Source organism: Microcebus murinus, chromosome 16 (genome assembly GCF_040939455.1).
Source record: "Microcebus murinus isolate Inina chromosome 16, M.murinus_Inina_mat1.0, whole genome shotgun sequence".
Taxonomy (NCBI): Eukaryota; Metazoa; Chordata; class Mammalia; order Primates; family Cheirogaleidae; genus Microcebus; species Microcebus murinus.
In genome coordinates, this window is record NC_134119.1 from 59,341,342 (window position 1) to 59,368,327 (window position 26,986).

The window sequence follows — 26,986 nt, forward strand, 5'->3', positions numbered from 1 at the left end:
CTTTCTATTTATAGTAGAGACGGGGGTCTCACTCTTGCTCAGGCTGGTTTCGAACTCCTGACCTCAAGCGATCCTCACGCCTCAGCCTCCCAGAGTGCTAGGAATACAGGTATGAGCCACCGCGCCCGGCCTAGGCTGCTTTAATATAGATCTATGCGAACACACATAGGTACATTCACAGAGATGTAAACAGAAGCAGACACACGCATGGGCACGTACACACAGACAGACACACGGACGGACCTCCACACAGATGCACACGCAGGGCAGGGCTGCCCCAGGTGGCCTGGGGAACACAGAATTCTACACTCTCGTGTGAGGAGACAAACATCTGAAGGAGAGGTGGTGGGGGGAGACTAGGGGTGAGAAAATAGGAATGGCCTGGTCCTTAGAGCAAGAGTGGGAGGTGTCCAGACGCTTGTCTTGAGGTGCCGGGTCCTTGGTGTGCCCATCAGGATGGGACTCAGGTCGGGACTCCGGTCATCCTTAAGGAAAGGGTCTGGGGGCTTTGGTGTACAGACCCTTGAGCTAGGAGTTACAGGTCCAGACCCCTGGCAGCTTTGGGAGGCAGGGAGACCGACCCTCGGCCCGAGGGGGAGGGGCGCGGGGCCAGACTCCCTGATCTGCAGGAGGAGGGGACCGAGGGCGGGGGAGGCTGGAGCGCTGGAGTCCCGGCGTAGGACAAAGCGCAAAGCTGACGGTGGGTGTCCGGGTCCGAGGGAGGCGACAGCTGGGGGAGAGTGCAGAGGGGGGACTCCCGGTCCACCGCGGTGCGGGCTCCGCTCCGCCCTGGGGGGGACGCCCGGAATCTCCGGGGGCGGGCGCGGGCGCAGGCTGCCCCCGGCTCGCGGGCCGCCCCACTCCGCGCAGAGCGCCGCGCTATTGTCCTGGCCGGGAAGGCGGGGCCGGCGCGGGGCGGGGCTGGCGGCGCCGGCGCAGCCCGGGGGCGGCGGGAGGAGGCGGCGGCGGCGGCGGTGGCGCTGGAAGCTCCTGTCACCGCTGGGGCCGGGCCGGGCGGAAGTGCAGGGGACTTGAGGGCGCGAGGGCCGGGACATGGGGCCGGTCAGCCCAGCCGCGCGCGGTCTGGGTCGCCGCCCGGGCCAGCCGCCGCTGCCGCTGCTGCTGCCGCTGCTGCTGCTGCTCCTGCGCGCGCAGCCCGCCGTCGGGAGCCTGGCGGGCGGGAGCCCCGGCGCCGCCGAGGTGAGGCCCGGCCGGGTCCCGGGGGCTGGGGGAAGGGGCGGGACCGGGCCTCCGGGCCCGACGCGGACTTGTCCAGGGCAGAAAGCTCGATCGCTCCAGCCGGTGGCCAGCCCCCAGGCGCCCCTAACGGCACCAGGCATTCAGGGCCCCGGAATTCCAGGCCCCAGCTCTCCCCACTCTGACGTCCCAGCCCTCTCCCACCCCCAGGACACCAACTGGCTTTTCCAGAAGCCCTGGTCCCAGAAGTCCAGCCCCGCCTCCAGACCCTCTCTCCCTAGGTGACTCGGCCCCAGCCCCTTCCCACCCGAACATTGTACCCGCCAGGCAGCAAGGCACTTGGATCTAGGAATCCAGGCCCCTTGCATCCTCTGCACCCGTCTGAAAGCCCTCGCAGGCTCGCAGGACCCAGGAGCCCAGGCCTCCGGACACTACCAACCCCAACCACGATGTAGCCCTCCGGTCCTCAAGGACCTGGTGTCAAGGCCTGCGGGGCCCTGAAGCCAGGCCTCGTGGTCTTAACAGCCTGCAATGGGCGCCGGTGCTGGGGATGGAGGGAGGAGGGGCCAGAACGCCTGGGTTCTGGCCGCCTCCTCCGCGATTCAGTTTAACCCCTTCGGGCTCCAGCACCGCTACGCTGGAGTGTGGGCGGAGCCTGTCTCCGCAGCAACACGGCCGAGAGAATCCCGGGGGGCACCCAGATTGCCATAGCAACAGGAGAGCTGGGGCGCCCCCGCCCTACGGGAGCTGTTTCCCAGGGAACGGAACGGTGCCTCCACGGGGGCGGGGGCGCGGTCCTTGGGGGAGGGGACCGGTGCTGGGGGTCTGAATATCTGGGTGCTAGGGAGCCATAGACCAGAGCACCCTCAAACCGACGTCCCCGGTGCCCTCACTGTCCCCTCCGCCCCCACCTCCAGGCGCCCGGGTCGGCCCAGGTGGCCGGACTATGCGGGCGCGTAGCCCTTCACCGGGACCTGCGCACCGGCCGCTGGGAGCCAGACCCGCAGCGCTCGCGGCGCTGTCTCCGGGACCCGCAGCGCGCGCTGGAGTACTGCAGACAGGTGGGCGGGGCCCAGCGGGAGGGGCGTGGCCAGCGGGTCCAAATGTGGGGCGGGGTCGGCCATTGACAGGAGACTCGAAAGAGGCGTGGTCCAGGGCGAGGAGGGAGCTGAGACGGCGTGGGAGGCTGGGGGGCGTGGCCAACGAAGAGGCGAGGCTAGGCTAGGGCACGACCTCTTTTGAGAAACTGAGTCAAGAAAGGGGAAGAACCGCGCTAAGGAAGATAGCCAGGGAAGAGGCGGGGTTTAGCAATCTGGTGGGCTTTGCAAGGAGTAGAGGCATAGGTGGGAGTGGCCAAATGAGAGGCGGGGCTAACACAAAAAGAGACTTTATGGACCCCCAAGACAGGGAAGGGGGTGGAGCCCAATGAGAGCGTGGGTCACTAGGAGGCGTGGCCATGAAACGCGACAGAAGGGACACTCACTGAGAGGCCAAACAGAGAAGGAGGCAGGGCCTAGGGGAAGAGGAACCTGATGGGGGAGGGGGTCGTGACCAGGGAGGTGGGTTTAGAGGGTTGAGTTTATGGGCAGGTGAAGGGACCTTCGTAAGGGGAGTAGACAGGAAGAGAGGGAGGGCAAGGATGCCGGGACTTTTAAGGGAGAGCTACTAGGAGGCGTGGCCAATGGGCACGAGGGCCTTAGATAGCTAAGGCTGGTTCTAGGGAGAAGCAGGGCCTAGGGAGATGTTCTTATGCATACCAGAGCCTTGAAAAGAGCCCTGGCCAACGGAGAGGGGTGGGTGGCAGGGGCGGGGCAGTGGGTTGATTGCCCCCACCCGTACCCCCAGATGTATCCGGAGCTGCAGATCGCACGCGTGGAGCAGGCTGCGCAGGCCATCCCCGTGGAGCGCTGGTGTGGGGGTTCCCGGAGCGGCCACTGCGCCCACTCCCACCACCAGGTCGTGCCCTTCCGCTGCCTGCGTGAGTCACAGGCTGGGAGAAGGGACCAGAGGAGGGAATCTCTGGGGGTGGGGGTCCTGCCTCAGGCCCACATTAGGGGGCTGGGTACCTGGATCCCAAGCGGGGCAGAGGAGCTTCTGAGGATAAAACATCTGGATGCTGAGGAGGGTGGGCTTGGGGGCTGTGGGAGGGTCTCACCCCGGTCTCCCCCATCCCCTAGCCGGTGAGTTCGTGAGCGAGGCCCTGCTGGTGCCTGAAGGCTGCCGGTTCTTGCACCAGGAACGCATGGACCAGTGCGAGAGTTCAACCCGGAGGCATCAGGAGGCACAGGAGGTCAGAGCCTCTGCCCACCCGTCCCCACTCGCTCCCAAACCCGGGAGTCCAGGCCCTTAACACGCTCCTCCACCGGAACTGAGGAGTCTGGGCCTCCAGCCCCCTCTTCCCACTGGGATCTAGGGATTCCATGTCCTAACCTCTTCTTCCAGAAGCAGGAATCCAGGCTCCCAGCCTCATCCTCCCCCAAGACCCAGGTTTCCAGATGCCCCATCTCCCCCTTCCTGCCCTACAACCCTGGCATCTGGGTCCACTCTTCCCACAGGCCTGCAGCTCCCAGGGCCTCATCCTGCATGGCTCGGGGATGCTTTTGCCCTGTGGCTCGGATCGGTTCCGAGGTGTGGAGTATGTGTGCTGTCCCCCTCCAGTGACCTCCGACCCGTCTGGGACAGCAGATGGGTGAGTGGAAGGGAACCCTCTGTGCCCACCCCAAGGCTCCTGAGGCAGGGGATGGAAACCTGGGGGCTGGGCCTGGGTTCTTACTGCCTGGGTCTTCTCCTGCTCCCTCAGTGACCCCTCCACCCGGTCATGGCCCCTGGGGGGAAGAGTAGAGGGGGGTGAGGACGAGGAAGAGGAGGAATCCTTCCTACAGCCAGTGGACGATTACTTCGTGGAGCCCCCACAGGCTGAAGAGGAAGAGGAGGAGGAAAGAGTCCCACCCCCGAGCTCCCAGGCCCCGGCAGTGGTCAGCAAAGGTGAGGCAGTCTCTGAACCCTCAGGCCCCTCCACCATGGGGGGAGAATGATTTGGGGGAGCCTTGGTATGGGGCAACTTTGGGAGGGACCTATGGGAAAGAAGCCCAACGGGAGGGAATAGAAGAAATGGGAGTGGCTTTGGGTACAGCAGAGGTGGCAGGACTGGCCTGTGAAGAATGCAAAGGGACAGGGTGGTTTGGGGGTGCTTGTGAGTGGAGGGGCCACTTAGTAGGTCCTCAGGGTCATTTGGGGAAAGCTGAGCAGGTGATATAATGGGTTCCTAAGCTTTTCAAGAACAGTCTGGTGCAGAATCACATCTCCCATGATGCCAGGCGGCAGCTATGGTTAAACTGGATCCGGGATGGTCTCCTGCACACTCCAGGAAATATAGCTGTCCCGGTAGAAAAGGTGACCTGGGGGTGGGCTGCAGGCTGACCTTCTGATCCGTGGTTTTGCAGTCACTCCCACCCTGAGGCCCACGGACGGTGTGGACGTCTACTTCGGCATGCCTGGGGAGATCAGCGAGCATGAGGGGTTCCTGAGGGCCAAGATGGACCTGGAGGAGCGTAGGATGCGCCAGATTAATGAGGTGATGGTACTGGGGACCCTAGCAGCCCCCCATACCACGGAGCTCCCCAAATGAATGCCAGGAGATTCCTCAGAGACACTTTAAAACTACCTCCAAAGGTTCCCCAAGCCTCCTTCGACCCTGAGCCCTCAACACCACCCACTAAGATGACCAGGATCCCTGACCCACCTAGAATCCCACTGAGATGCCACCAGACTCTTCCTCTTTAAACTCCTTCTGGGTCTTCCCTCTCGGGAACCCAAGAGCCAATGGGACTTAAGGAATCTGGGGCCTCCAAAGTCTTAAAGAGGGACTGGGGCACTCGCCAAGCAGATCGGGGTGGATTCTGGGATCCTGAAGTTCCCCTCCCTGCCAGGTGATGCGTGAATGGGCCATGGCGGACAACCAGTCCAAGAACCTGCCCAAAGCCGACAGACAGGCCCTGAACGAGGTAGGACAATCACCAGCAGGTCCTACTCGTGCCTTTCTGTCACCCAGGGCACTCACGGCTGCAGCCTGGCTCTGGACACATGCCACCCCACCCAGTTCCACCCCTTCCTACTTATCTCTGCCTCTTTTAGCCTCACCCCTACATTGGCTCTGCCCCTCTTGGCTGTGTCTGACCTGACAGTGCTCTCTGCTCACGTGGGCCAGGTGTAGCCCTGTCTTCATCTGGCCACCTCGAGGGCTGGCTCTGGAGTCCCCTCCCACGCTGGGCCCTCTGCAGGTGTAGCCGGGTCCCTCTCGGTCTCTCTTTGGTGCATTCATGTCCCTGTTGGCCCTGCCCTCTGTCTGGTCCTCCCCTCAAATCTCACCTCTCTCAGCCTCACCTTGGTGCAGCCCTACCCCATGGAGATCCTGCTCAGGTTGGCCTCTGTTCCAGTTCTTTGGTCCCACCCCTGCTGGTCCCACTTAGGTGCAGGTTGACCCTGCCCAGGCCTGGGCACATTGGACCACACCCTGCGAGGCCCTGTAGCCCTGCCTCCCCAGCCTGCCCCTGCCCCAGGCTCTGCCCCATCTTCCCCTCTCCTGATCCTGTGCCCACCTGCCTGCCAGCACTTCCAGTCCATTCTGCAGACCCTGGAGGAGCAGGTGTCCGGGGAGCGGCAGCGCCTGGTGGAGACCCACGCTACCCGCGTCATCGCCCTTATCAACGACCAGCGCCGGGCCGCCCTGGAGGGCTTCCTGGCGGCACTGCAGGGGGACCCGCCTCAGGTGTGCAGGCTGTGGAGGTGGAGAACAGGGGGCGAGAGGGCCGGGCGGGCCTGGGCAGCCTTTGTCCCTTCCGCAGGCAGAGCGTGTCCTGCTGGCCCTGAGGCGCTACCTGCGGGCGGAGCAGAAGGAGCAGAGGCACACGCTGCGGCACTACCAGCACGTGGCCACGGTGGATCCTGAGAAGGCCCAGCAGATGCGCTTCCAGGTGCCCCATGCCCGGCCGCTCCTCACGCCAAGGCCCCTTGGGCTCTTGTCTTGTTCCCTGGAGCCTCTGTCTATCCCGGGAACACCCCTTCTCTGCTGCCAGACCCTTTCCAGTCCCTCAACTCTGCTCCTTCCCCTCGGATCCTTGTTTCCTGACCCTGGAACATCCCACCACACTGGGCCTGTGACCTCCTTTCTTGCTCCTTGAATTCCTACTGCCTGTCCCTTGATCCCGCCTTCTGTCCGTCAGAGTTCTTCCTCCTTTCCCAGAATCCCCTTCCTGTGCCTTGAACCCTGTTCTTGTCCCTCAGTCCCCCTTCCTCCCAAACCCCACGTGTTCTCCCTGGAACCCCTGTTCTGTGCCCTCAGATTCTAATTCCCGCTTCTTGGATGTTTTCTTCCTGTCCACGAATACTCCGTTCTGTGTTCTTGAACTCCAAATCTTGTCCTGGAACCTCCTCATTTCTATATGACCCTCCAATCCCACTCCCCGTCTTGGGAACCCCCTCTATCCCACTTTCTGCTCCTCAGACCCTACTTCCTGCCACTGCTGCTCCCCTCGTCTCTCCACTTCCTGTTGTCTGTCCCATGTTCCTGTGTCCCGTACTTACCTTGTCCCCCGAGCCCCACTTTTCCCAGTGCCCATACCTTTTCCTCAGACCCTATTGAAGTCTTCCTACATCCCGCCTCAGTTTCCCCATCTCCAGCCCGCACTGCCCAGTTCATCCCTCATCCCTGCTCCCTGCCAGGTGCAGACCCACCTGCGTGTGATCGAGGAGAGGATGAACCAGAGCCTGGGCCTCCTGGACCAGAACCCCCACCTGGCGCAGGAGCTGCGGCCCCAGATTCGTGAGTGCCCATCTCCCTGGGCCCAGTTCCAGACCTCTGAGGAAAGACCTTGACTCCCCAACTTCAATCCTCCCCAATTTCAGTTAGCCATCCCTGTATAACAAACCACCCCAAAACTTGGTGGTTTAAATGAACAGCCATTTTTCTTTGTTCATAATTCTGCCATCTGGTCTGGCTGGGTTCAGCTGAGCGGTTCTTCTGGTGGTCTTGGCAGAAGTCAGGTATGCAGGTGTGTTTAGCCAGAAGGTCATCTGAGGGCTGGGGCTCCAGCACACGTGGGTCTCTCTCCACGTGTGGAGAGCACACGTGGGTCTCTCTCCACGTGTGGAGAGCACACGTGGGTCTCCGTGTCCAAATAGGCTCGGGACCCCACTTCTCCATGGAGCCTCTCCACGTGGTCTTGCCAGCCGGCTAGCTGAACTTCCTACATGTGGGGGTTCATACTCCCCAAAATGCCGAGTCTTCTTAAGGCTTGGGCTCACATTTTATTGGTTAAAGCAAGATATAAACCCAGTCCAGATTCAAGCACAGGCGCCTAACATGGATGAAAACCAGAAAGTGTGACCTACCACAGCCTAGAACTATGGTCACTTCCTCCCGGCTGTCCCACACCTAACCCGAATTCTTCTGATACTCAAGGATGCCATAGTCTTGAAACACCAAACTCCATCCGGCTCCCCACTTTGCCAGGTCACACTCACGGCTGCCCCGCACTTGGGGTGACTCTGCCGTCTGCATGGTCTCCCAATAACTCCACTGTTAGGATGCCCCTCATTCCCCCCGCTGTGTTTTGTGGCGTCCCTGCACTCACCCCCTCAGCCACCTCTCTGCGTGTGCCCCTCAGAGGAGCTCCTCCGCTCCGAGCACCTGGGGCCCAGCGACTTGGAAGCCCCCGCCCCCGCGGGCAGCAGTGAGGACAAGGCCAGGCCACAGCCTCCAGATTCCAAGGACGGTGAGTGAGCTGGACTTGGGGAAGAAGGCCCGAACCTCATTTCTAATCCCCTACAGTGCGAGGCTGTCTTAGCCACCACGGTGACAGTGAGTGGCAGGACGGGGAGGAACGTCTAAGGTTGGGGGAGGGTCCATAGGGTAGGATCTTTGGTCCTTCTTGGTCCCTGGGAAGGGGTTTCTCCACCTTTCTGTTGACGACACCCTCCTCTCTTCACTGCTCCACCCGCCCTGCCACCCTGGCTGCCAGCAGACACCCCAGGGACCCTTCCAAAAGGTGAGTGTCTCACACAATAGACCCCAGCCACTAAATCCCATGGAGTCCGTGAACCCAGAATGGAAAAGGGTCCAAACACCAGGAACCCCAGACCTCCCAGGGCGGGGGGAGTCCGGTGTGCTTTCTGGCCCCCTCCCCGGGGGGGCATAGCACCCCTCTGGACCCTCAAGAATGATATAGGACTTGGGGGGGCGGGGTCCACAGAGCAAGATGCTGCACCCCCTGAGAAGGAGAAGACGTCCCCCCTGGAGCAGTATGAGCGAAAGGTAAGTCGGTCGGACCTGTGGGCTCCTGCGGGCGGAGGAGAGCAGCGCCCGGACTGCCGGGGCTGGGGGAGGGGGCGCTGTGGGTTTGGAGTCCTTGGCCTGAGGGAAGAGGGGGACGAGGACGGGGACTCTGGGGTTCTAGGAGAGAAGAAGGCTGGGGTACCCCTGGGTGGCTGACACCTCCTGCTCCCCCAGGTGAATGCGTCCGTTCCAAGGGGTTTTCCTTTCCACTCATCGGAGATTCAGAGAGATGAGCTGGTAAGAGGGTGGATTCCCCAGGTACCAGGGGGCAAAGGTCAGAGGTCAGCAGCTAGGCTGTGACTCTCAGGATGCCCTCTGTCCCCATCTCCTTTCCCCGCAGGCACCAGCAGGGACAGGCGTGTCCCGAGAGGCTGTGTCCGGTCTGCTGATCATGGGAGCAGGTGGGGGCTCCCTGATCGTCCTCTCCATGCTGCTCCTGCGCAGGAAGAAGCCCTACGGGGCCATCAGCCACGGGGTGGTGGAGGTGAGAGACTCCAGGACAGGGTTGCAGAGCCTGGACCTGGGGGTTGGGGGCTGTGAGATCCGAGGGAGGTCCCGGCGCCCCACTGTCCTCCCCCTGCCCCCGCTGTAGGTGGACCCCATGCTGAGCCTGGAGGAGCAGCAGCTTCGGGAGCTGCAGCGGCATGGCTATGAGAACCCCACCTACCGCTTCCTGGAGGAACGACCCTGAACCGCCCCGTCACGCCTCCAGCCGAGCCCAGACCTTCCCTCTTCCCGGAGCCCCAGAACCCCAACTCCCAGCCTAGGGTGGGGGAGGGACTCTCGAAAACTTCATTTCACACCCTTTGTCAGGGGGCTGGAAATTCTCATTTCCCCTTTCCATTTCCAAATTCCATCCCTACGAAGCCCCCAGCGATTCCCAGCTGCCTCCCTACATGGGACCTCCTCACCTTAATTTATTTTGCAAGTTAATTTATTGCTCCTTAAGGTGACCGTCACCTTGGTCCCAGTGTCTGTTGTTCCCTAGAATTCACCCTCCCACATTTTCGCCACTAACATCCCAATAAAGTCCTTTTCCCCACCAGGCCATGCCGCGTTCTATGGGAGGATGGGGGAATTAGTTCGTAATCACAGCTGGACGTGGGTGTCCAGCCTGCCCAGACCTCCTTCGCCTCTTTAAGCTGGATGAGGGGAGCTTTGGATCTGGGCGGGGCCTGCAGGACCAGCTGGCGCAGGAGCGAGGCCCAGGGACCCTGGGGTAGGCTCTCAGCACCTACGCAGGAGCTTTCCATGGTGCTGAAGGGCCGCCACTTCTCGCCCTCCATCTGCTGGCCACCGGCGTGGACCCCAAGGAGGCTGGGCTCTGGCAAGTTTCCGCTGCCCTCACTCACAACCACACACAGTGTCCACCCCAACCCTCGAGCCCTACAAGGGACTGGGAATCTTGAGCAACCCTTCCCATTCCCAGAAGTCCCTATCCCTTCTTAGGGAGTCTGAAGGCATCCCCCAGGGCATGGACATTTCAGTTCTGTGTCCCATAGAGGGATAGATGATGTCTGCACGTGCCTGTTGGAATTTATACCCTCACGTGTCCCATTTTGTGACATGCTTGAGTCAGCCCTCTACCTGTGCTGTTACCTGTCCCAAGAGCGTAGTCGTAAGGATGAAAAGGGCCGATGTTTGTGGAGATGTGAGAATTGTGCCTGCCACCCAGCGGGTGTTGGTTAAATACATTTTGAAACATTGTAGCAGCAAAAACCCATGTAGTGTTCACCCTGGGCCAGGCACATACTCAAGGGCTTTCCATGAATTGGTGCCCTTAATCTTCACTTCCATCCCACGGAGCAGACACTACGACCATCCCGATTTATAGATTAGGAAACGGAGAGAGAGAGAGAAGTTACATCACGTGCCCAAGGTCACCATCTAGGAAGGGTCAGAGCTAGGAATTCAACTCAGGAAGCCTGGCTCCCACACCCACACCCGTGGCTACTTTGCTAACCTGCTGTCTTTTATTTGAGACAGAGTCTTGCTTTTTTGCCCAGGCTAGAGTGCCGTGGCGTCAGCCTAGCTCACAGCAACCTCCAACTCCTGCGGTCAAGCAATCCTCCTGCCTCAGCCTCCCGAGTAGCTGGGACTACAGGCATGCGCCACCATGCCCGCCTAATTTTTTTTTTCTATATATTAGTTGGCCAATTAATTTCTTTCTATTTATAGTAGAGACGGGGGTCTCGATCTTACTCAGGCTGGTTTCGAACTCCTGACCTCGAGCAATCTGCCTGCCTTGGACTCCCAGAGTGCTAGGATTACAGGTGTGAGCCACCGCGCCCAGCCTTAACCTGCTGTCTTTAGTAATTCAAGGCTGTCCCATATGGTGTTCAGATTATGGACTGCAAATTCCAGGTGATACCATTCCTAGACATTGCAGATCTGCTTTTTTACCACAACTTCCCAGCAGATGGCAGTAATGTGGTGTGTGTGTGTGTGTGTGTGTGTGTGTGTGTGTGTGTGTGTTATGTCAGTATACCACACGGCAGTAATGTGGTGTGTGTGTGTGTGTGTATGTGTTATGTCAGTACACCACACAATTTTTCTGACATGACTTGGGGAAGGGAGCACTTATTTCTAATTCTCCCAAAGGGCCTATGAGATATCAGTGTCTCTTCCTAATATATACATGCAAATACAGGTCATGTATATTAAATATACACCTGGTAGGTGTTTGGAGGAAGATGCTTTCATGATGCAGGTTGGATACAATGCCACAGCTTCCTTGGAGAACTCAGTTTGCACCACCATTCTGATACCAGTTATACCTTCAGTTATACTCAGAGGAGCCTGGCAGAAATCTGTCGCTAACACCACAAGCGGCGAAAAAGCTGCTTTTGTGTTTTCACAACCAAGAGTGATCCACAGGCTAACAACAGGTAATTTGCACCCAGCCAGAGGGGGGCTGCTTTAAGCCTCAAGTTTTGGGGCGGAGACACTGGCACGTGCCCTGAAGTGGGCTAAAATACACTTAGCTTGTTGTCCATGAGATGCTCCAAGTAGGGGAGCCAGGATGGGTCAGGGGGCTTTCTGGGGTCGGGGCTCTTTGGGTGATAAGATCTGGATGGAGGCCAGAGCAGAGGCTGCGGTGCGAGTGTGGGAAGAGGAGCGTCGTGCAGGCCCTCTGTCTCAGTGTGGTTTTGTGCAGAAGCAGATGCCAAGGCAGGGGATTAAGAGCCAGTTTATGGGGATTAAGAGCCAGTTTATGGGGAAGGAACGGGGAACACCTGCAGAGGAGGTGGGACAAGACGCCAGGCAGGGAAAGCAGCCAGGAAAGGATATCTCATCACGCCCACAGCACGTGGGGAGCTCCGCTCTGCTGGGGACGTGCACTTGTGAGTTATCCCAACAGGGAGGGGAGGGGCCTGGCATATTTATGCGCCACCAGTCCCCTGGAGCAGGGAGTGGGCACCAACTCCTGGCTTTCAAGGCTCGCCTGGCTCTTGCACAGAGCAGAGTGGCACCGAGGTCCGAGAATGCCCCAAGGCAGCTTCTGTGTGTCCCCGGGACGAGGGTGAGGGGGTGTGGACTCCCACCCATCGTGGCTGCTGCACGCCCCACCCTGGCGCGTGCGCCAAACGCCAGTCCTCTGTGGGGCACCCCAGCCACTGCCCCGCACTAAGGCCCCCAGAGATCAGACGACAGCAGTTCTAGTCCAAGTCGCGTTTAATAGGCGTCTCAGGGATGCTCGTTCAGACTAGGGGAGGGACTCACTGCGGACGTGGGGGACCGGGCCAGGGCCCGGCTGAGTTCTGAGCTAGAAAGCGGCAGGACCCGATGAGCTCTAATGCTCTAATCCAAGCGGGTCCTTCCTGTGTCTCCGGCTTAGGACCCCGGGGCTGTGGGAGCTGGGCAGGGCCGGGGGCTATCTCAGGAGCCCCACGGACCTCATTCAGGGATTACGCCTGGGTTTTAGGGCATGAAGAGCTGAGTCAGGGGAGAGAACCCTAAAAGGTCTCAGCGAGGACAGGGTTAGGGGCCCGGGGTGTTTCACAGAAACAATCAAGGGGCCTCGATTTCACAGAAATCATCAAGAGGGCTCCTCGTGGGTGGGGGCGGGGTGTCACAGCATCCCAAATATTGGGGACTGCTCACCCCCCTGGCAGCCATTTTGGGGTTTTAATGTAAGACCCCAATGGCAGGGTATTCCACATACATTATCACGGATTTGCACATTAGCATACGCTGGCTGTCCCACAGGACGGTGGGGACTGGAAAATCAGTCCAGGTTCTGGGTTTGAGTCCTAAGAGGACAGGCCTGGGGGTGCCACTCGGCTCCTCTTCAACAGCTGCCGGAGCTGCGGACAAGGCAAGGCAGAGTGAGCGGCCGGGGAGGGGGAAGGCGCCGGGCAGGGCGGGCAGGGCAGCAGGAGCTGAGTGGGGCCAGTTCTGGGCTGCAGGTGAAGGTCTGGGTCACGCGGAATCAGAACTGTGGGCGCAGGGAGAGGTGCTCCTGCTGGGGCTTCCCACCCTGGGGTTAGCACCAAGGGGAGTCGAAGGGAAGGAGTGAGGGGTCAGAAGTCACATTTTAGGTCAGGACCCAGGCTTAGGGGCAGGGGACCAGGGGTCATACTTGGGGATCAAAGGTCACACCTTGAGGTCAAGACTCAGGGTTGGGCGTGCGGGTCATACACTGAGGTTGGGGTTGGCGTAGGGGTCAGGGGGAGTCACCACACTGGGGTGACGGATCACATTTTGAAGTCAGGGTTGGAGAAGGGTTGAGGTCACCTTCCAAGATCAGAAGTCACCCTCTAAACTCGGGGAGGGTTGGGTGGAGTGGGGGTCACCCCGCAGTGAGGCCGAGTGCTTACCCCCTCGGGGCCCGGGCCGGGCCGCAGCAGGTGCACGGGCTGCTCGTTCTCCAGGTTGCGCAGCGTGGGGTCCGCCCCCACGGCCAACAGGCGCCGCACGATGGCCTCCTGGGCTGGCCCCGGGGGCAGGGCGGCCGCCATGTGGAGGGCTGTGTTCCCGTGGGCCTGGGACAGTGACCGGATCGTGGCTCGTCTCTCCACGGCCACGCTCCACGCGTCCCTCCGCGCCCGTGCCCACCTCCCGCACATTCCCCTTCAGATCCCACACGCGTCCCCGGCCCACGGGTCCCCCGCGCCTCCTTGCCCACCCTCCTCGCCTCCCAGCCCCGGCCCCCACCTTCATGTTGACGAAGGCCCGCAGGTCTCCCCGCGGCAGCTCCAGCAGCAGCTGCACCAGCGTGGGGTTGGCAGCCTGCACGGCCAAGTGCAGCACCGTCTTGTTGCTCTTGATCTCCTGTGGGGAGAGGAAAGCAGCGGTCGCGCCAGTCCTCACACCCGGCCCGCTCCCCCGACCCAGGAGCCTTTAGAGCAGGCGTCCTCAAACTACGGCCCCCGGGCCACGGGCGGGTGTCTTTGCCCGTTTGTTTTTTTTTACTTCAAAATAAGCTATGTGCAGTGTACATAGGAATTTGTTCATAGTTTTTTTTTTTTAAACTATAGTCCAGCCCTCCAACGGTCTGAGGACAATGAACTGGCCCCCTGTTGAAAAAGTTTGGGGACCCCTGCTTTAGATACCCTGGCCCTCCATGGCCAAGCCCCACCAGGAGTGCCTTAGTCAGTTGTATGTGCTGTGCACTGTACGATACTATGTCTAAGGGCGTGTCATCCACACCAAATGGCTCACAGAATTACACATTTATCCCCCTCGCCCCAGCCACAGGCCAACTGTGAGCAAAGAACTATACATTTATTACGACGATTTTCCTACCCAGGTGTCTTTGAGAAAGGGGCTCTCTTTCCCATCCCCCAGAGGAGCTCTCTGGGCTGGCCCTGGCCACGCCACATTCTATGTAATGCATTAAAATGCATCCTGTCCCCAGAGGACTGTACTTTATCTAGAAGGACACGAGTCAGGCGGCATTAATCAGTAGACTAGCTCATATCGTAATATCGCACTGCAATATTCAGCTGTTCCCTTCCTATTTGGGGAAAAATAAAAGACATTTCCTAAAATGAAACTTACATTATGTGCGTTTGAGGAGTCTGTAATGATAACGAACGTCACAGACTTCATGTGTTTACGTGGGGTAAAGCAAACGAGTTTGCTCACCAAATAAACCATGGAGAGAAAACAAAGCTCTAGAGATTAAGAGTGGCTTTAAAAGAGGTTATCATCGTAATATACAGGCTTTATTTAGATCTTAACTTTTTTTCAATAAAAAAAAAAAAGTGTCACTTTCGAGCCCAAAGGAAATTTGAACACAGCTGAGATATTTGATATTATGAGATTATCGTTCATTTTTTGGGGGAAGGATGATGGCATTGAGGTTAAAAGACATGCAAATATTTGGGGAGAGGAACAGCATCGGTCAGACCAGTGCTCACACCCAGGCCCCGTCCCACGTATCGGTATTTCTACATAAATATTTATAGAAAAAAGCATATGCTTGAATTTGCTTAAAAATAACCCAGGAAAGTGGGGGAGTGGATGGGCGGTCCGGGCTGTGAGTTGCTGGTGAGAGACGTGGGCCCCGTGGGATTCACTTTCTGTACTTTTCTATATTCGAAATTCTTTCACTAAAGACAACGTGTGCGTGTGGCTGATTCATTCTCTAGCCAGCCTGCGAAGTAGCCAGGAAAGGGGTAGAACACCATTAAGAGCTGAGTTCTAAGGTCAGACTAGCTGGGTTCTAATCCCTTCTCTGACGCGTACAAACGATAAGCTTTTTGCTGTTGTTTTGGCTTTCGTGTTTTGTTTGTTTTGAGACAAGAGTCTTGCTCTGTCGCCCCCGGCTAGAGTGCAGTGGTGTCATTGTAGCTCACAGCAACCTCCAACTCCTGGGCTCAAGCGATCCTCCTGCCTCGGCCTCCCAGAGTGCTAGGATTAGAGGCGTGAGCCACCGCGCCCGGCCACAAGCTATTAAGATTCTTGACCCTCTGTGCCTCTCAGTTTCCTTATCGGTAAAATAGGGAAAATAAGAACAGTACATGTGTCAAAGGGTGTTTGTGAGGCTTCAACAAGCTACTTCATGAAACCCAGTGCTTGATGACTAGTGAGTGCTTGATGAATACGTGCCAAGATCAGTAATGTTATTCCCAGTTGACAACTAGGGCACAGGGATGCCAAGTCACGTGCCCACGGTCACACAGCTAGCAAGAGGCAAAGTCGGCATTTGTCTGTGGAGTCCCCCTATACATCCAGGTGGCCCCTTCCCACACACCCTCCCAGGGGCCGGCCACCCCCAGCCCAGCTCACCTGGCTGGTGTGATCGGCACCCATGTACAGCAACATCTGGACACAAGCCAGCCTCTCTTGGGCTTGGGCACTCAGCATCCGGGGACAGAGGTCGGGTGGGCGCATAGCGACATTGAGAGCCAGGGTGGCTGTGTGGAGCGGGGTGAGGCCTGTAGAATAGATGGTGAGGAGCCTGCATCTGGATCACCTGCCCTGCCCAGTGTCACCCACCCCAACAGCCCTGCCCGCACCCAACTTACCCTCAAAGTCTCTGGCTTCCAGGTCAACTTGAACCCTTGAGTTAAACACAGCCTGGGAGGAAGAGAAGTGCTGGGTAAGGGTCTCCCCAGCCCTCCTAAGCCTGTCAATCAGCCCACCCCAAATACCCCACCTGCCCGCTGGCCATACCGAGAGGACGCCTGGAAGCCCATAGGTGGCGGCCACATGCAAGACAGAACGTCCCTGATGGTCGGTGGCGTTGGGCTCTGCTCCCAGGCTCAGCAGATCCTCCACAATCAGGGGCTGATTGGCAGCAGCGGCCACCAGGAGAGGGGTCTGCAGGTCACAGGAAAGGTCAGCCTGGGCCCCCAGCCCCCTCCCCTCTGAAAACTGGGAATGCAGGCTTCCAACCCCCTCTACCCCCAGACCCGGGAGTTTAGGTCCCCAGCGCCCTCTTCTCTAGGATCCTGGAGTCTACACCCCCAGCTCTCTCCTCCCCGAGCCCAGAGTCCAGGCCCAGGCCTCACCTTGCCCTTGTGCTCACGAATGTCCAGATGCTGGTACACCTGGAGCACCTCAGCCGCAGCGTACGCCGCCCAGCGCAGCCCCCGAGCCGCAAACAGGTGCAGGAGCCTGAGGACAGGCAGGGGACAGCAGTGAGAACAGCCCCCAGCCGCCGCGTCAGGGGTCTGCGGGTGACCCTACTCCCCTCTACTCACGTGTCCCCCTCCTCATCCTGGGCCAGCAGCTGTTGTGGCCCCAAAGCCAGCATGTGAGCTCGGGCTGCATCCAGGGATGGCCCGGTGACCACAGCGGGCAACTGTGGGGGTCCCAGGGGGAGCCCAGGAACTCTCCAGGACCCTGCCTGTGACAGGGAAGATTCTGCATAGAGCCGAGTGTCCGGGGGTTCCTGAAGAGTGAGGGGGTGAGGGGGGAGCCAGTCAGCTGAAAACTGCCCCTCTCCGACCCACCACACAACACACACAGTACAGAGCCCCTCAAGTGCAGCCCCCGAGTGGCTGGGTACCCATCTGTGCCAAGTGACCTTGCACCTTGAGGCCTCAGTTTTGCCCATTGGAGAAATGGGATCTTAACCCAGCCCTAGTCGTCTCAGCATACTGCATTAGGACAACTAGGGATTTCTAGGGGCCCTTCGGCACCCTGTCCCCACTCTGTAGCTCACCTCCATCCCCAGGGGCAACGGGCACTGCTGCCCTGGGTCCGAGGGTGGGTAGAAGTCAGGAATCAGGAAACTTTCGGCAGCGGAAGCGGGGTAGGAGCAGAGACCGTCTGTGCAGGCGGCATGCGTGTTGGGGTCCCAGTCCGCAAAGCCCATAGAGGGGGCCAAGCTGCCAAGTCCAGAGCCCACGGTCTCCTGCTGTGCCGGGAAGTGAGGGTGGCCTGCGTGTGACAGGAGGGGCAGGGGCAGGTCTGGGTACCCGAGTTGCGGATGGACTCCGCAGTTACAGCAGGGCTGGAGGGCCCCGGGTCTCCCGGGGTGCTAAGAGCTAGTATTTATACTTCTGGAGCACCACAGGGCTGGGAGCTTGGGCTCTGAAGGACAATATGAGCACAGACCACCGGGCTGCAGAGAATCTGGGAGATCAAACAGCTACTGAGCCCCAGCAGGAATGAGGGCCTGACTCCCACTGTCCTGACCTCTGAGAGTCTGAGTCCCCAGGGGAAACTGAGGCAGGGAGCTGACAGAAGCAGGTGAGGTTCCCGACTTACCAGCCTCAGCCTCACTCACAGATGGGGCCAGGGGCTGCGACAGCGGGGACGGGAACTGTCCCTGTAGAGGCAGAAGCAAGAAGGAGGGAAGGTGAAGGTACCTGGCAGATTCCTCCGCACCTGTTCCTGACCCCCGGCGCATCTGAGCCGGGGCCGCCTCTCTCGCCCGCGCTGAGAGCGCGGCAGGCCCGCAAGTCCCCAAGTCCCCGCGGGGCAGCACGCGGCCTCACCTGCACCCCACGCGCGTCCGGCTGCTGCTGCCGGCGCCTCTGTTCTTCCAGGAGCTTCTTCACTGTCTGCGTCGGGCAGTGGCCGCGCTCATGCCGACTCACTGTGGGCGGAGCAGGGGGGGAAGTCGTCAGGGGTCCTCCAGCCACCTAAACGCACGGGGGCGGGGGGATTCGGGCGCCGCCCCGTCCTCCCGCGCGGAAACGCTGGCACGTCGCCGCCGCCTGACTCCTCCGGGGTGGGGCGTCCGCCTCCGCTTCTGCCGCTTCCTTCCCCTCGCTCCGCGCTTCCCCTCTGACCCAACTTTCCACCCGCGTGGTGGAAACTGAGGAAGGCGGAGGAGAGCGCCCCTCGGCAGCGCCCCGCGACTTCCGTAAAAAAAGTCCCGCCCCCAGGTCGCCCAGTCCTGAAGCCGCGGGGGTCGCAGGGCGTCACCCTCCGCCCCGGAAGCGGTCCTGCCGCCCTGGCCCCGAGAGACCCCTGGCGGAGGAGCCGCGAGCCCGCAGCGCCCCGCCCGCCCGGGTCTTCCGGCCCAGGCCCGCCCCGCCCCTTCCGGCTCGGCCGTCCCGGGACAGCTCGCTCCTCCGCAGGGCCCGGGGGCCCAGGCCGCAGCCCGCTCCTCTCTGGGGCCGGGGTCCCCGACCCCGCAGTCCTCCTCGTGACCCCGCGACGCAGGGCCCTCGACCCTCACCCTCCGAGCCCGGGCTCCGAGGCGGAAGGGTTAAACGAGGGCGGCCGGGCTCGGAAACGGCCGGGAGGCGACGCGCTGACGTCACGGCGCACGCAAGGGAATCTTCCACCCTCCCCCGCGCCCCCGCGCCGCAGGTGTCCGGCTGCGCGGCCCGGCGCGCGGCGGAGCGTGGCGCTGGCGGAATCCCCGCGCTGGGGGAATTCCTGCCGGCCCCGCGCGGCGGCGATCTGGGGAATCCCGGGCGGGCCGGGGCCGGCCGGTGTGGACCCCGCGGCCGGGCGCCGGACCTTCCCCCCCGCGGCCCGCGGCTGACGTTAAGCGACCACGCTCCAGGACACCCGGCGCAGCCCCTCCTTTAGGGGAAGGGGTCTCGGCCGCCGGCCCCATCCCCCACACGACCAGCCTCCCAGCCGTTCACCCCGGGACCCCGGACTCGCATCCCCAGTTCACCCCGGGACCCCGGACTCGCATCCCCAGTTCACCCCCCCCCGGGACCCCGGACTCGCATCCCCAGTTCACCCCCGGGACCCCGGACTCGCATCCCCAGTTCACCCCCGGGACCCCGGACTCGCATCCCCAGGTCACCCCGGGACCCCGGACTCGCATCCCCAGGTCACCCCGGGACCCCGGACTCGCATCCCCAGGTCACCCCGGGACCCCGGACTCGCATCCCCAGTTCACCCCTGGGACCCCGGACTCGCATCCCCAGGTCACCCCGGGACCCCGGACTCGCATCCCCAGTTCACCCCCGGGACCCCGGACTCGCATCCCCAGGTCACCCCGGGACCCCAGACTCGCATCCCCAGGTCACCCCGGGACCCCGGACTCGCATTCCCCGTTCACCCCGGGACCCCAGACTCGCATCCCCAGGTCACCCCGGGACCCCGGACTCGCATTCCCCGTTCACCCCGGGACCCCGGACTCGCATCCCCAGTTCACCCCCCGGGACCCCGGACTCGCATCCCCAGGTCACCCCGGGACCCCGGACTCGCATCCCCAGGTCACCCCGGGACCCCAGACTCGCATCCCCAGTTCACCCCCGGGACCCCGGACTCGCATCCCCAGGTCACCCCGGGACCCCGGACTCGCATCCCCAGTTCACCCCCGGGACCCCGGACTCGCATCCCCAGGTCACCCCGGGACCCCAGACTCGCATCCCCAGGTCACCCCGGGACCCCGGACTCGCATTCCCCGTTCACCCCGGGACCCCGGACTCGCATCCCCAGGTCACCCCGGGACCCCGGACTCGCATTCCCCGTTCACCCCGGGACCCCGGACTCGCATCCCCAGTTCACCCCCCGGGACCCCGGATTCGCATCCCCAGTTCACCCCCGGGACCCCGGACTCGCATCCCCAGGTCACCCCCGGGACCCCGGACTCGCATCCCCAGTTCACTCCCGGGACCTCGGACTCGCATCCCCAGTTCACCCCGTGACCCCGGACTCTCATCCCCAGTTCACCCCGGGACCCCGGACTCGCATCCCCAGGTCACCCCGGGACCCCGGACTCGCATCCCCAGGTCACCCCGGGACCCCAGACTCGCATCCCCAGCCCCTCCTCCGCCGCGACCTGGGGGTCCAGGCACCCCACACACACGCCTCCCCCCTCCGGCCCCTCCAAACACCGGGTCCCTCACTCTCTGCACCCAGGACCCAACGCTCCAGCGCCGTCCCTCGGGGCCTCAGGAGTCCGACCCCCAGCCCCCCACTCTCTTGAGCAGCTGAGCGCGCCCCCATTACCTCGAGGGTTCCGGGGCGCGGATTGCGGGCCCCCAGGGCCGCGACCTCGGCGCTGCGCCAGCCTCGCTGTTTCCCCGCGGAGCCGCCGCCGGGTCCCCGATCTCGGGTCGGGGCCCCCGCGAGTTTTTAAACTGGGGTTCTGGCACCACCCAGTCCTGGGCAGGGCCCGCCCACAGGCCTGGGAGTCCCCGCGTCGCGTCGCGCTCCAGCAAACCCCGTCTCCGCGTGGGCGGGGCTGAGCGCGTGCGGACTCCGGAGCCCGGGGCTGGGGGTCCAGGTCTGCGGTCCGCGGGGCCTGTGTGCCGCACTCCGGAAGGAGGGGACACTGGGAGGCTGGACTTCTGCGTCCCTGTCCAGGGGGGTGCTAGAGGCTTTGACTGCTGGGCCCTGGCCGGCGGGGGTGCGGGGTATGGGGCATGGGGGGGTTGGGGGGCAGTATTACAGGGCCCTGGGGACGGAGGGGACTGGGGGTCCGGACTCCCGGAACCCCGGGGAGGCAGGGTCTGCAGGTCAGGGTAATACAGGTATGCTCAAGTTTCTCCCTCTTCCCCACGTCATTCTCGTTTTTGGGAGGTGAGCTCTCGCGTCCGCATCCATCGTTTGGAGCGATGCGCTGCCTGGCCGGCTGTGAGCTAAGCAGGCAGGAATTCCCGGCCCTGCGCTAACTGACGTTGCAGTGGGAGGCTGCTCTCAGTTCCCACCGGGTGACCAGCCCCGCAGTGACCGTGCTGACCACATCGCTCCCCTGCTTTCCGGGCCCGTGCTCTCCTGGGTCTGCTTCCTGACTCGCTCCTCCTCGGCTTTCCTGGCCGGGTCCCATTCGGTGGGGGGCGGGGGCGGGTCCCCTGCTGTACTCACTTCCTTGGTGATGTCATCCAGCCCCGTGGCTCTAAATACCATCCAGAAGCTGTCCACACCCAGATTTCCATCTCCAGACCAGCCTTAGCCCCTGAACTCAAAAACACCGCCGTGGTCACTGACCACCCTCCACGGGGAGATGATCAAGGGCCTTTCCAGCTCCCTGTGCCCGGGCCTTGGCACTCTCCCCTCAAGCCCACTTCCCCCATTCTCCACCTCTGCGCCCCATCTTTTCAGTTTTCCAGGCCAGACGCCTTGGGGGTACCGGACCTCTCTCGGGCACACACACATCCATGTCATCAGCACATTTTGTTGGCTCCACCTCCAGAATATTTCCAGATCTCCCTAGCACCCTCAGCCCGGTCCCCCTGTCACTCCTACTGGGACCATCATAGCAGCCTCCCTGCTGGCGTCTCTCACCCTCCCCCCACCAAAGTTGGTGACAGAGACACCCCACCACACACACACACACACACACACACACACACACACACACACACACAGGAAGCAGATGGTCTTGCCGCCAGCGGTGTGACATCCGCTATTGCTGCGTCTCCACTTCCCCACTGATCTTCAGGACCTCTCTGGACCACAGTCCTTTGCCGGACCCTTCCAGACCCTTCCAGACCCTTCCAGACCCCAGCCCGCCATGGTCCCTCCGGCCCACATCCTGCTCCTGTGTTTGCTCCCAGGTGACGCCAGCGGCTATGGGCATGGCGGGCAGAGCATTCCTGAGAAGGGTGGCTTGGGTGGCATCTGAAGGGAGGGGCACTGAGGATGGGGGCCTTTTCCCTGTGCCCCTGCCCTTCCTGCAGATCCATTTGCCTGCGGGCCTGTCCCCTGGGGGGAGTGAGTGGCAGGCAAGGCAGGGAGCTACCGCTGCCTGTCCACCTGCCCTTCTCACTGCGAGTCTCTGCTGCTACTTCCAACTTCCTGTCTGTCTCTCGGAGCTCCCCTTCCCATTTGCCGCCCTGTCCCATCCCACCGCCCCAGCGTGGAGGTGACGTTCTCTGGATATCGTCTTTCCCTGCGCTCTGTTTTGGAAGTCACCTCTCCCCGCTCATCCACCTTCTCTTTCTTTCCGCAGTGGCTGCAGCTCAGACAACCCCAGGTGAGAAATCACCCCCCCCACCTTTACCCCGGCTTAGGTACCACTTCCATTCCAGAAGCTTGGCCCAGGCGGGCGGCTCACGCCTGTGATCCTAGCACTCTGGGAGGCCGAGGCGGGAGGATCACTCAAGGTCAGGAGTTCAAAACCAGCCTGAGCAAGAGCGAGACCCCGTCTCTACTATAAATAGAAAGAAATTAATCTGCCAACTAAAGATATATATAGAAAAAAATTAGCCGGGCATGGTGGCACATGCCTGTAGTCCCAGCTACTTGGGAGGCTGAGGCAGGAGGATCGCTTGAGCCCAGAAGTTTGAGGTTGATGTGAGCTAGGGTGTGAGCTAGGACGGCACTTTAGCCCGGGCAACAGAGTGAGACTCTGTCTACAGTCTCAAAAAAAAAAGCTTGGCCCGAGGGTCCAGAACACTCCAGTGACTCTCCAGGTCACCTAGTTCTCCTCTCTCGCCCTCAAACCGGAGCCCCCTGAGGATCTGCAGCCTTCTCAGGGGCCCATCTGGCCTTCTTCATCACCAACTCGAAGCCCCAGGGAACCGGTGACCCCAGCCTCTCTTCGGAAGTACCCATGTGCCCAGCACACCGCCCCGAGGGGCCGGGGACACCTGGCCTCTCTGGTCTCCACCCCCTCCCGTTCCCCACGTGCAAGGGAATCTGGGCTCTGCCTCCCTCTCGGGGACTCCCTCGTCTCCCTGTGACCCCAGCTCAGCCGTGGGATCCAGAACCCGCCTGAGCTGCCTCGTCCCGGCCGCTCTGCAGGGTCCTGCTCCGCATGTGGGCCCCTGTCCCTGCCGCTCCTGGCGGGCCTGGTGGCCGCTGACGCGGTCGTGTCTCTGCTCATCGTGGGGGCGGTGTTCCTGTGTGCTCGCCTCGGCCACAGGCCCACCCAAGGTGAGGGCAGGGAGGAGGTGGGGCCTGGAGGGTGGGGGTGTCCCTAGGGAGGCGGTCCCACGGAGGGGACCCGGGGGAAGCCCTGGAGGAGGCGCTGGGGAAACCCTGGGGGAGGTGCCCCGGGGAACCCCTGAGGAAACCCCTAAGGCAGGGGGTCCCCAGGGAGGCAGTGGGTGGCCAGGCTTCATGCTTCCTCTCCCCACCCCCAGAAGATGGCAGAGTCTACATCAACATGCCTGGCCGGGGCTGACCCCCCGTAACTTCGACCTTTGACCTCTGACCCCCTCACGCTAGATGGTGTGTGTTGGCCCAGGAACACCCTCCTCCCTTTGGGGTTGGAATAAAACAATTGAAGTACCTGCAGTTGTATTCTTCCTCAGAGAACTCCAGGGTTCCCAAAGGCTCCCTCCCGTGTAGCCATTCGGAGTCCAAGACCCCCTCAGGACCCCACATCCCCACATCCTCTCAGCCCGGGGATCTGGCATAACTCAACAATGTTTTTGTGCTCCATGTTTATTTGGGGGCAGCAGCGGGGAGAGGCGTGGACATCTCAGGGAGGGCACTCTGCGGGTCTGTATCTCGCTAGGCGTAGGCATGAGGTGCTGGGTGGGCATCAGGAATGGCTGGATCCAGGCATCAGGTTGTTGACCGGCGTGGTTTGGGCTCATTTGTAATACTGCCTCTGTGTGTTGAGGTCGCTGTAGACGTCCGCCCTCTGGCCCTGGAGCTCCTAAAGGAATGGAGCCATCATCAGTGGAAGGGGTCCACCAAATAAAAACCAAACCCATCCTTCTTCCAGCGGCCTGCAAGGCCCCCGGGCAGCTTCTTCAACCTCATGGCCACAGAAGAGAGCTGGATTTATTCAAAAGCATCCTGTGTTCCCCTCGTCCCTCTGCCTCATCGTTATGCCCCGGCCTCAGAACCTTGGCACGCACGGTGCCCTCTGCCTGGAACACCAGGCCCTCGCTCTTAGGTCTCCTCCGCCTTCAAGTCTCAGCTGACGTCACCTCGTCAGAGAGGCCCTTCTCAAAGTCGCCCCCCTGGACGCCCCAGTCACTGTCACAACACAGCCCGCTTTAGTTCCTCCGCCGAGCCTCCCGAAATGATCCCACTGGTTCATCTGCTTCAGGTCTTCCCAACTAGGGTGTAAGCTCTGCTGCAGCATCTAGCCCGCATGCGTGCTCCGCGCTTGCCCTGAATGGGGCGAATAAAGTGGGGCTTGGCCCTAAACTGTCACTGCCCCCAGATAACTGGGAAGCCCCCTCGGTCTTCTGGACCTCACAGAACCGAACTCGAGATTCTTATACAAATGACTGGTCCGGGGGTGCATTTTTCTGGGGAGGGTCTCCCAGGATCTCGTGACCCCCTAAAGGGTTAAGAAGGAGCACTGACAGAGACGACTGCCACCCCGTCTGCACCATGGTTTGTAGGAAGGGCTTCAAGGACACTTGCACCCACCAGCCTTAGATTATTTGCACAACTGTGTATTTTTTTTTTTTTGCGTGGATGTTTCCGAGGGGCCTCTAGCTTTTGTCAGCCTCCCAGAGGAATGCAGGAGCTGAGAGCTTCTCCCAGAAATCATCAGCCTGTCCTAGGGCCGGGATTTTTCCAGAACATTCCAGGGCCTGCCTTCTGGCGAGGCCTGCACTTGCCTGCACAGAGGCAAGGCCACCGCTTAGTTTCCTCTGCGCACGTTTCGCGCCGAGCATGAGGCTGTGGTTGGTAATTGAACACGGTTTGGGACGGATACCCCGTTTGCCTTCGGGGTTTCGGGGGAGCTGCTGGGAAAGTGGCTTTAGGGTCCCCAGGAGGGGATAGGGGGGTGTTCGGGACAGACACCAGTGGGCAGGTGTGAGAGATGGGAAAGGGAGGCTGGTTTTCTCACCTGATAAGGCGACTCAGTCTCGGTCATACGCTGTTTCCGGGTCACTGCTGGCGTGGGGAGGGTGGCGCAGGGCGCAAAGACAGACGGGGCCGTGATGGGGACCATTTTGTTGTTTCAGAATCAGCCCCTCCATGACCGCCCTTTTGTGGCCCCTCCATGACCGCCCCTTTGTGGCTCCTCCATGACCGCCCCTTTGGGTGTTTGTGGCGCGCGGAGCTCACCCCCACCCCCACCGGGCAAGTCGTCGAGGGTCCCAGGCTGGCCCCTGCCGGCCCCACTCACCCTCCACGGCCCCGCGGCCCCGGCCCCGCGGCACCAGGCGGCCCAGCGAGTACACGGCCAGCGCGATGAGCAGCGTGAGCACCAGGTCCCCCAGCACGATGCCCGCCAGCACGCCGGGGCTCACCGACGCGCAGTTGCATTCTGGGAACATGGCGCAGGGGTCAGGGAGGCCAGCGTGGGGGGGGGATGGCAGGGGTGGGGTGTCAACAGGGGGAGGGTTGGAAAGACTGGGGGAGGGTCGGGGGTAGGGAGGTCTTTGGGAGGCAGGGAGGGGGGTTGCAGGGACGAGGCCTACCGCTCTGGGCCTGGACGGGACTGAGACCTGAGGAGGGAAAAAGAAGGTAGACTGAGGCACGGAGCTATGACGGGGTGGGGGGGGAGGGTCGAAGGTGGGGGGTGGGTCCTGACAGCCAGGAGGCAAGGGCGGACAGCGGCATCTGGCAGGACCTGGTGGGCTGGTGTCTAGGCCATTGGACTGTGCTACTTCTACAGCGACTTGGCCTGTTGTGACACCCTTAAGTGTCCCCTCCCCCTGCTTCCACCGGAGGCTACTTCCTGGGGGCCCAGGCCCTGGGAGGGATCCACATGCTGTGAGGGGCTGGGGACCTGCTCGCGTCCCAACCCTCCCCTTGGTTCTCTTCTTCCACCCAGCCCCCTGCCGTGCCCCCAGCTGGGCCCAGGGACTCAGCAGGGGCAGCTGCAAAGCCCCCGACTCACCGCCCACAGTCAGAAGCAGGGGCAGGAGCAGCAGCCTGCCGGAGGGTTCCAGGCCCCCCATGACGCCGGGACACCAGTGGACACCACAGTCCGAGGGCCAGTGGTCTGTGGCGTAGCGCCCAACTAAGTGAAGGAGGAAGTCTGGGGTGGGTGGTGGCAGGAGGGAGGAGGAGACAATAGGGGAGGAGGGACAGAGAAAGACAACACCAGAAAGAACAGGTTTAGACACCCCCGGGGCCATGCCACCAGCCCTAACGGCTGGACGTGAAGTGCCAAGGGTTGACAGTCACGTGACACTTGACTTTCATCCCCGATCGGGGCTCAGACATCATTGTAGCAGGAGGGTCGGTGGCTCGGTCCTCCTCTGGTTGATTGAGGCCAGCTCTGCTTCCTCCTGGCTGGGCAACCTTGAGCAAGTCGCTCGACCTCTCTGGGCCTCAGTTTCTTCATCTGTAAAATTGGGAGCACAATAGTACCTACTCTGTAGGGTCGTTACGGGACTTAAATGAATGCATGTGCCTAGAACAGGGTCTGACACTTGTCAGCTTTTTTATCAGCATCGGCTACAATTAGTATTCTAGGATAATCGGAAGCTCGTGACGGTCATGGGATGTTAGGAGCTATCGGCGTGTGGGCTCTGACGGCAGCAGGCTCTCTGCCGAGCGTTAAATCGGTTCAACCCACCACGCCCTCTTACATCCCCAGTGTACAGAGAGGTGAAGACATTTGCCCAAGGTCACCCAGCAAATAAAAGTAGAAATGGAACCCAGGACCTAAAGACAGATTTTTGACTCTTACAGAGAAGGAAAAAAGAAAAAAGATGAAAGATGTGGAAGGGGGAAAGGGTGGCAAAGCCGAGGAGGAGGGTGAGGGTTAGA

At 61.3% G+C, this 26,986-nt stretch overlaps 4 protein-coding genes across 9 annotated transcripts; 2 read left to right on the forward strand and 2 right to left on the reverse strand.

Moving 5' to 3' along the window:
• The first annotated feature begins 955 nt into the window (after nt 1-955).
• Nucleotides 956-26,711, forward strand: APLP1 (amyloid beta precursor like protein 1). Of its 4 annotated transcripts, XM_012774980.2 has the most exons (17): nt 960-1,200; nt 2,115-2,258; nt 3,043-3,175; nt 3,375-3,487; nt 3,753-3,886; nt 3,998-4,182; nt 4,641-4,771; nt 5,127-5,201; nt 5,807-5,965; nt 6,042-6,170; nt 6,919-7,018; nt 7,863-7,970; nt 8,220-8,243; nt 8,448-8,509; nt 8,705-8,767; nt 8,871-9,014; nt 9,123-9,575. In XM_012774980.2, the coding sequence occupies exons 1-17, from the start codon at nt 1,054-1,056 to the stop codon at nt 9,219-9,221; spliced, it is 1,950 nt and encodes a 649-aa protein (XP_012630434.2). In that variant the 5' UTR covers nt 960-1,053; the 3' UTR covers nt 9,222-9,575. The 4 variants fall into 4 exon arrangements, with proteins under 4 accessions (XP_075849138.1, XP_075849140.1, XP_012630434.2 ...); XM_075993022.1 differs by lacking the exon at nt 8,220-8,243; XM_075993023.1 differs by lacking the exons at nt 8,220-8,243; nt 8,448-8,509; nt 8,705-8,767; nt 8,871-9,014; nt 9,123-9,575 and adding an exon at nt 26,331-26,711 and having other exon boundaries at nt 956-1,200.
• NFKBID (NFKB inhibitor delta) lies at nt 12,188-17,750 on the reverse strand. The gene is made up of 10 exons (XM_075993026.1): nt 17,696-17,750; nt 17,148-17,365; nt 16,684-16,874; nt 16,492-16,597; nt 16,154-16,300; nt 16,006-16,057; nt 15,767-15,915; nt 13,688-13,804; nt 13,351-13,515; nt 12,188-12,837 (listed from the first exon to the last, which is right to left on the reverse strand). Exons 2-10 carry the CDS (start codon nt 17,298-17,300, stop codon nt 12,784-12,786), a joined length of 1,134 nt encoding a protein of 377 aa, XP_075849141.1. The 5' UTR covers nt 17,301-17,365; nt 17,696-17,750; the 3' UTR covers nt 12,188-12,783.
• HCST (hematopoietic cell signal transducer) lies at nt 21,665-23,583 on the forward strand. Of its 2 annotated transcripts, none has more exons than XM_075993028.1 (4): nt 21,665-21,903; nt 22,299-22,322; nt 23,093-23,224; nt 23,437-23,583. In XM_075993028.1, the coding sequence occupies exons 1-4, from the start codon at nt 21,861-21,863 to the stop codon at nt 23,472-23,474; spliced, it is 237 nt and encodes a 78-aa protein (XP_075849143.1). In that variant the 5' UTR covers nt 21,665-21,860; the 3' UTR covers nt 23,475-23,583. The 2 variants fall into 2 exon arrangements, with proteins under 2 accessions (XP_075849143.1, XP_075849142.1); XM_075993027.1 differs by having other exon boundaries at nt 21,675-21,903; nt 23,434-23,583.
• TYROBP (transmembrane immune signaling adaptor TYROBP) lies at nt 23,722-26,266 on the reverse strand. 2 transcript variants are annotated; one of them, XM_012774982.3, is made up of 5 exons: nt 26,109-26,266; nt 25,687-25,713; nt 25,392-25,532; nt 25,110-25,153; nt 23,722-23,954 (listed from the first exon to the last, which is right to left on the reverse strand). In XM_012774982.3, the coding sequence occupies exons 1-5, from the start codon at nt 26,167-26,169 to the stop codon at nt 23,889-23,891; spliced, it is 339 nt and encodes a 112-aa protein (XP_012630436.1). In that variant the 5' UTR covers nt 26,170-26,266; the 3' UTR covers nt 23,722-23,888. The 2 variants fall into 2 exon arrangements, with proteins under 2 accessions (XP_012630436.1, NP_001296876.1); NM_001309947.1 differs by having other exon boundaries at nt 23,851-23,954; nt 25,110-25,156; nt 26,109-26,178.
• Nucleotides 26,712-26,986: the final 275 nt, after the last annotated feature.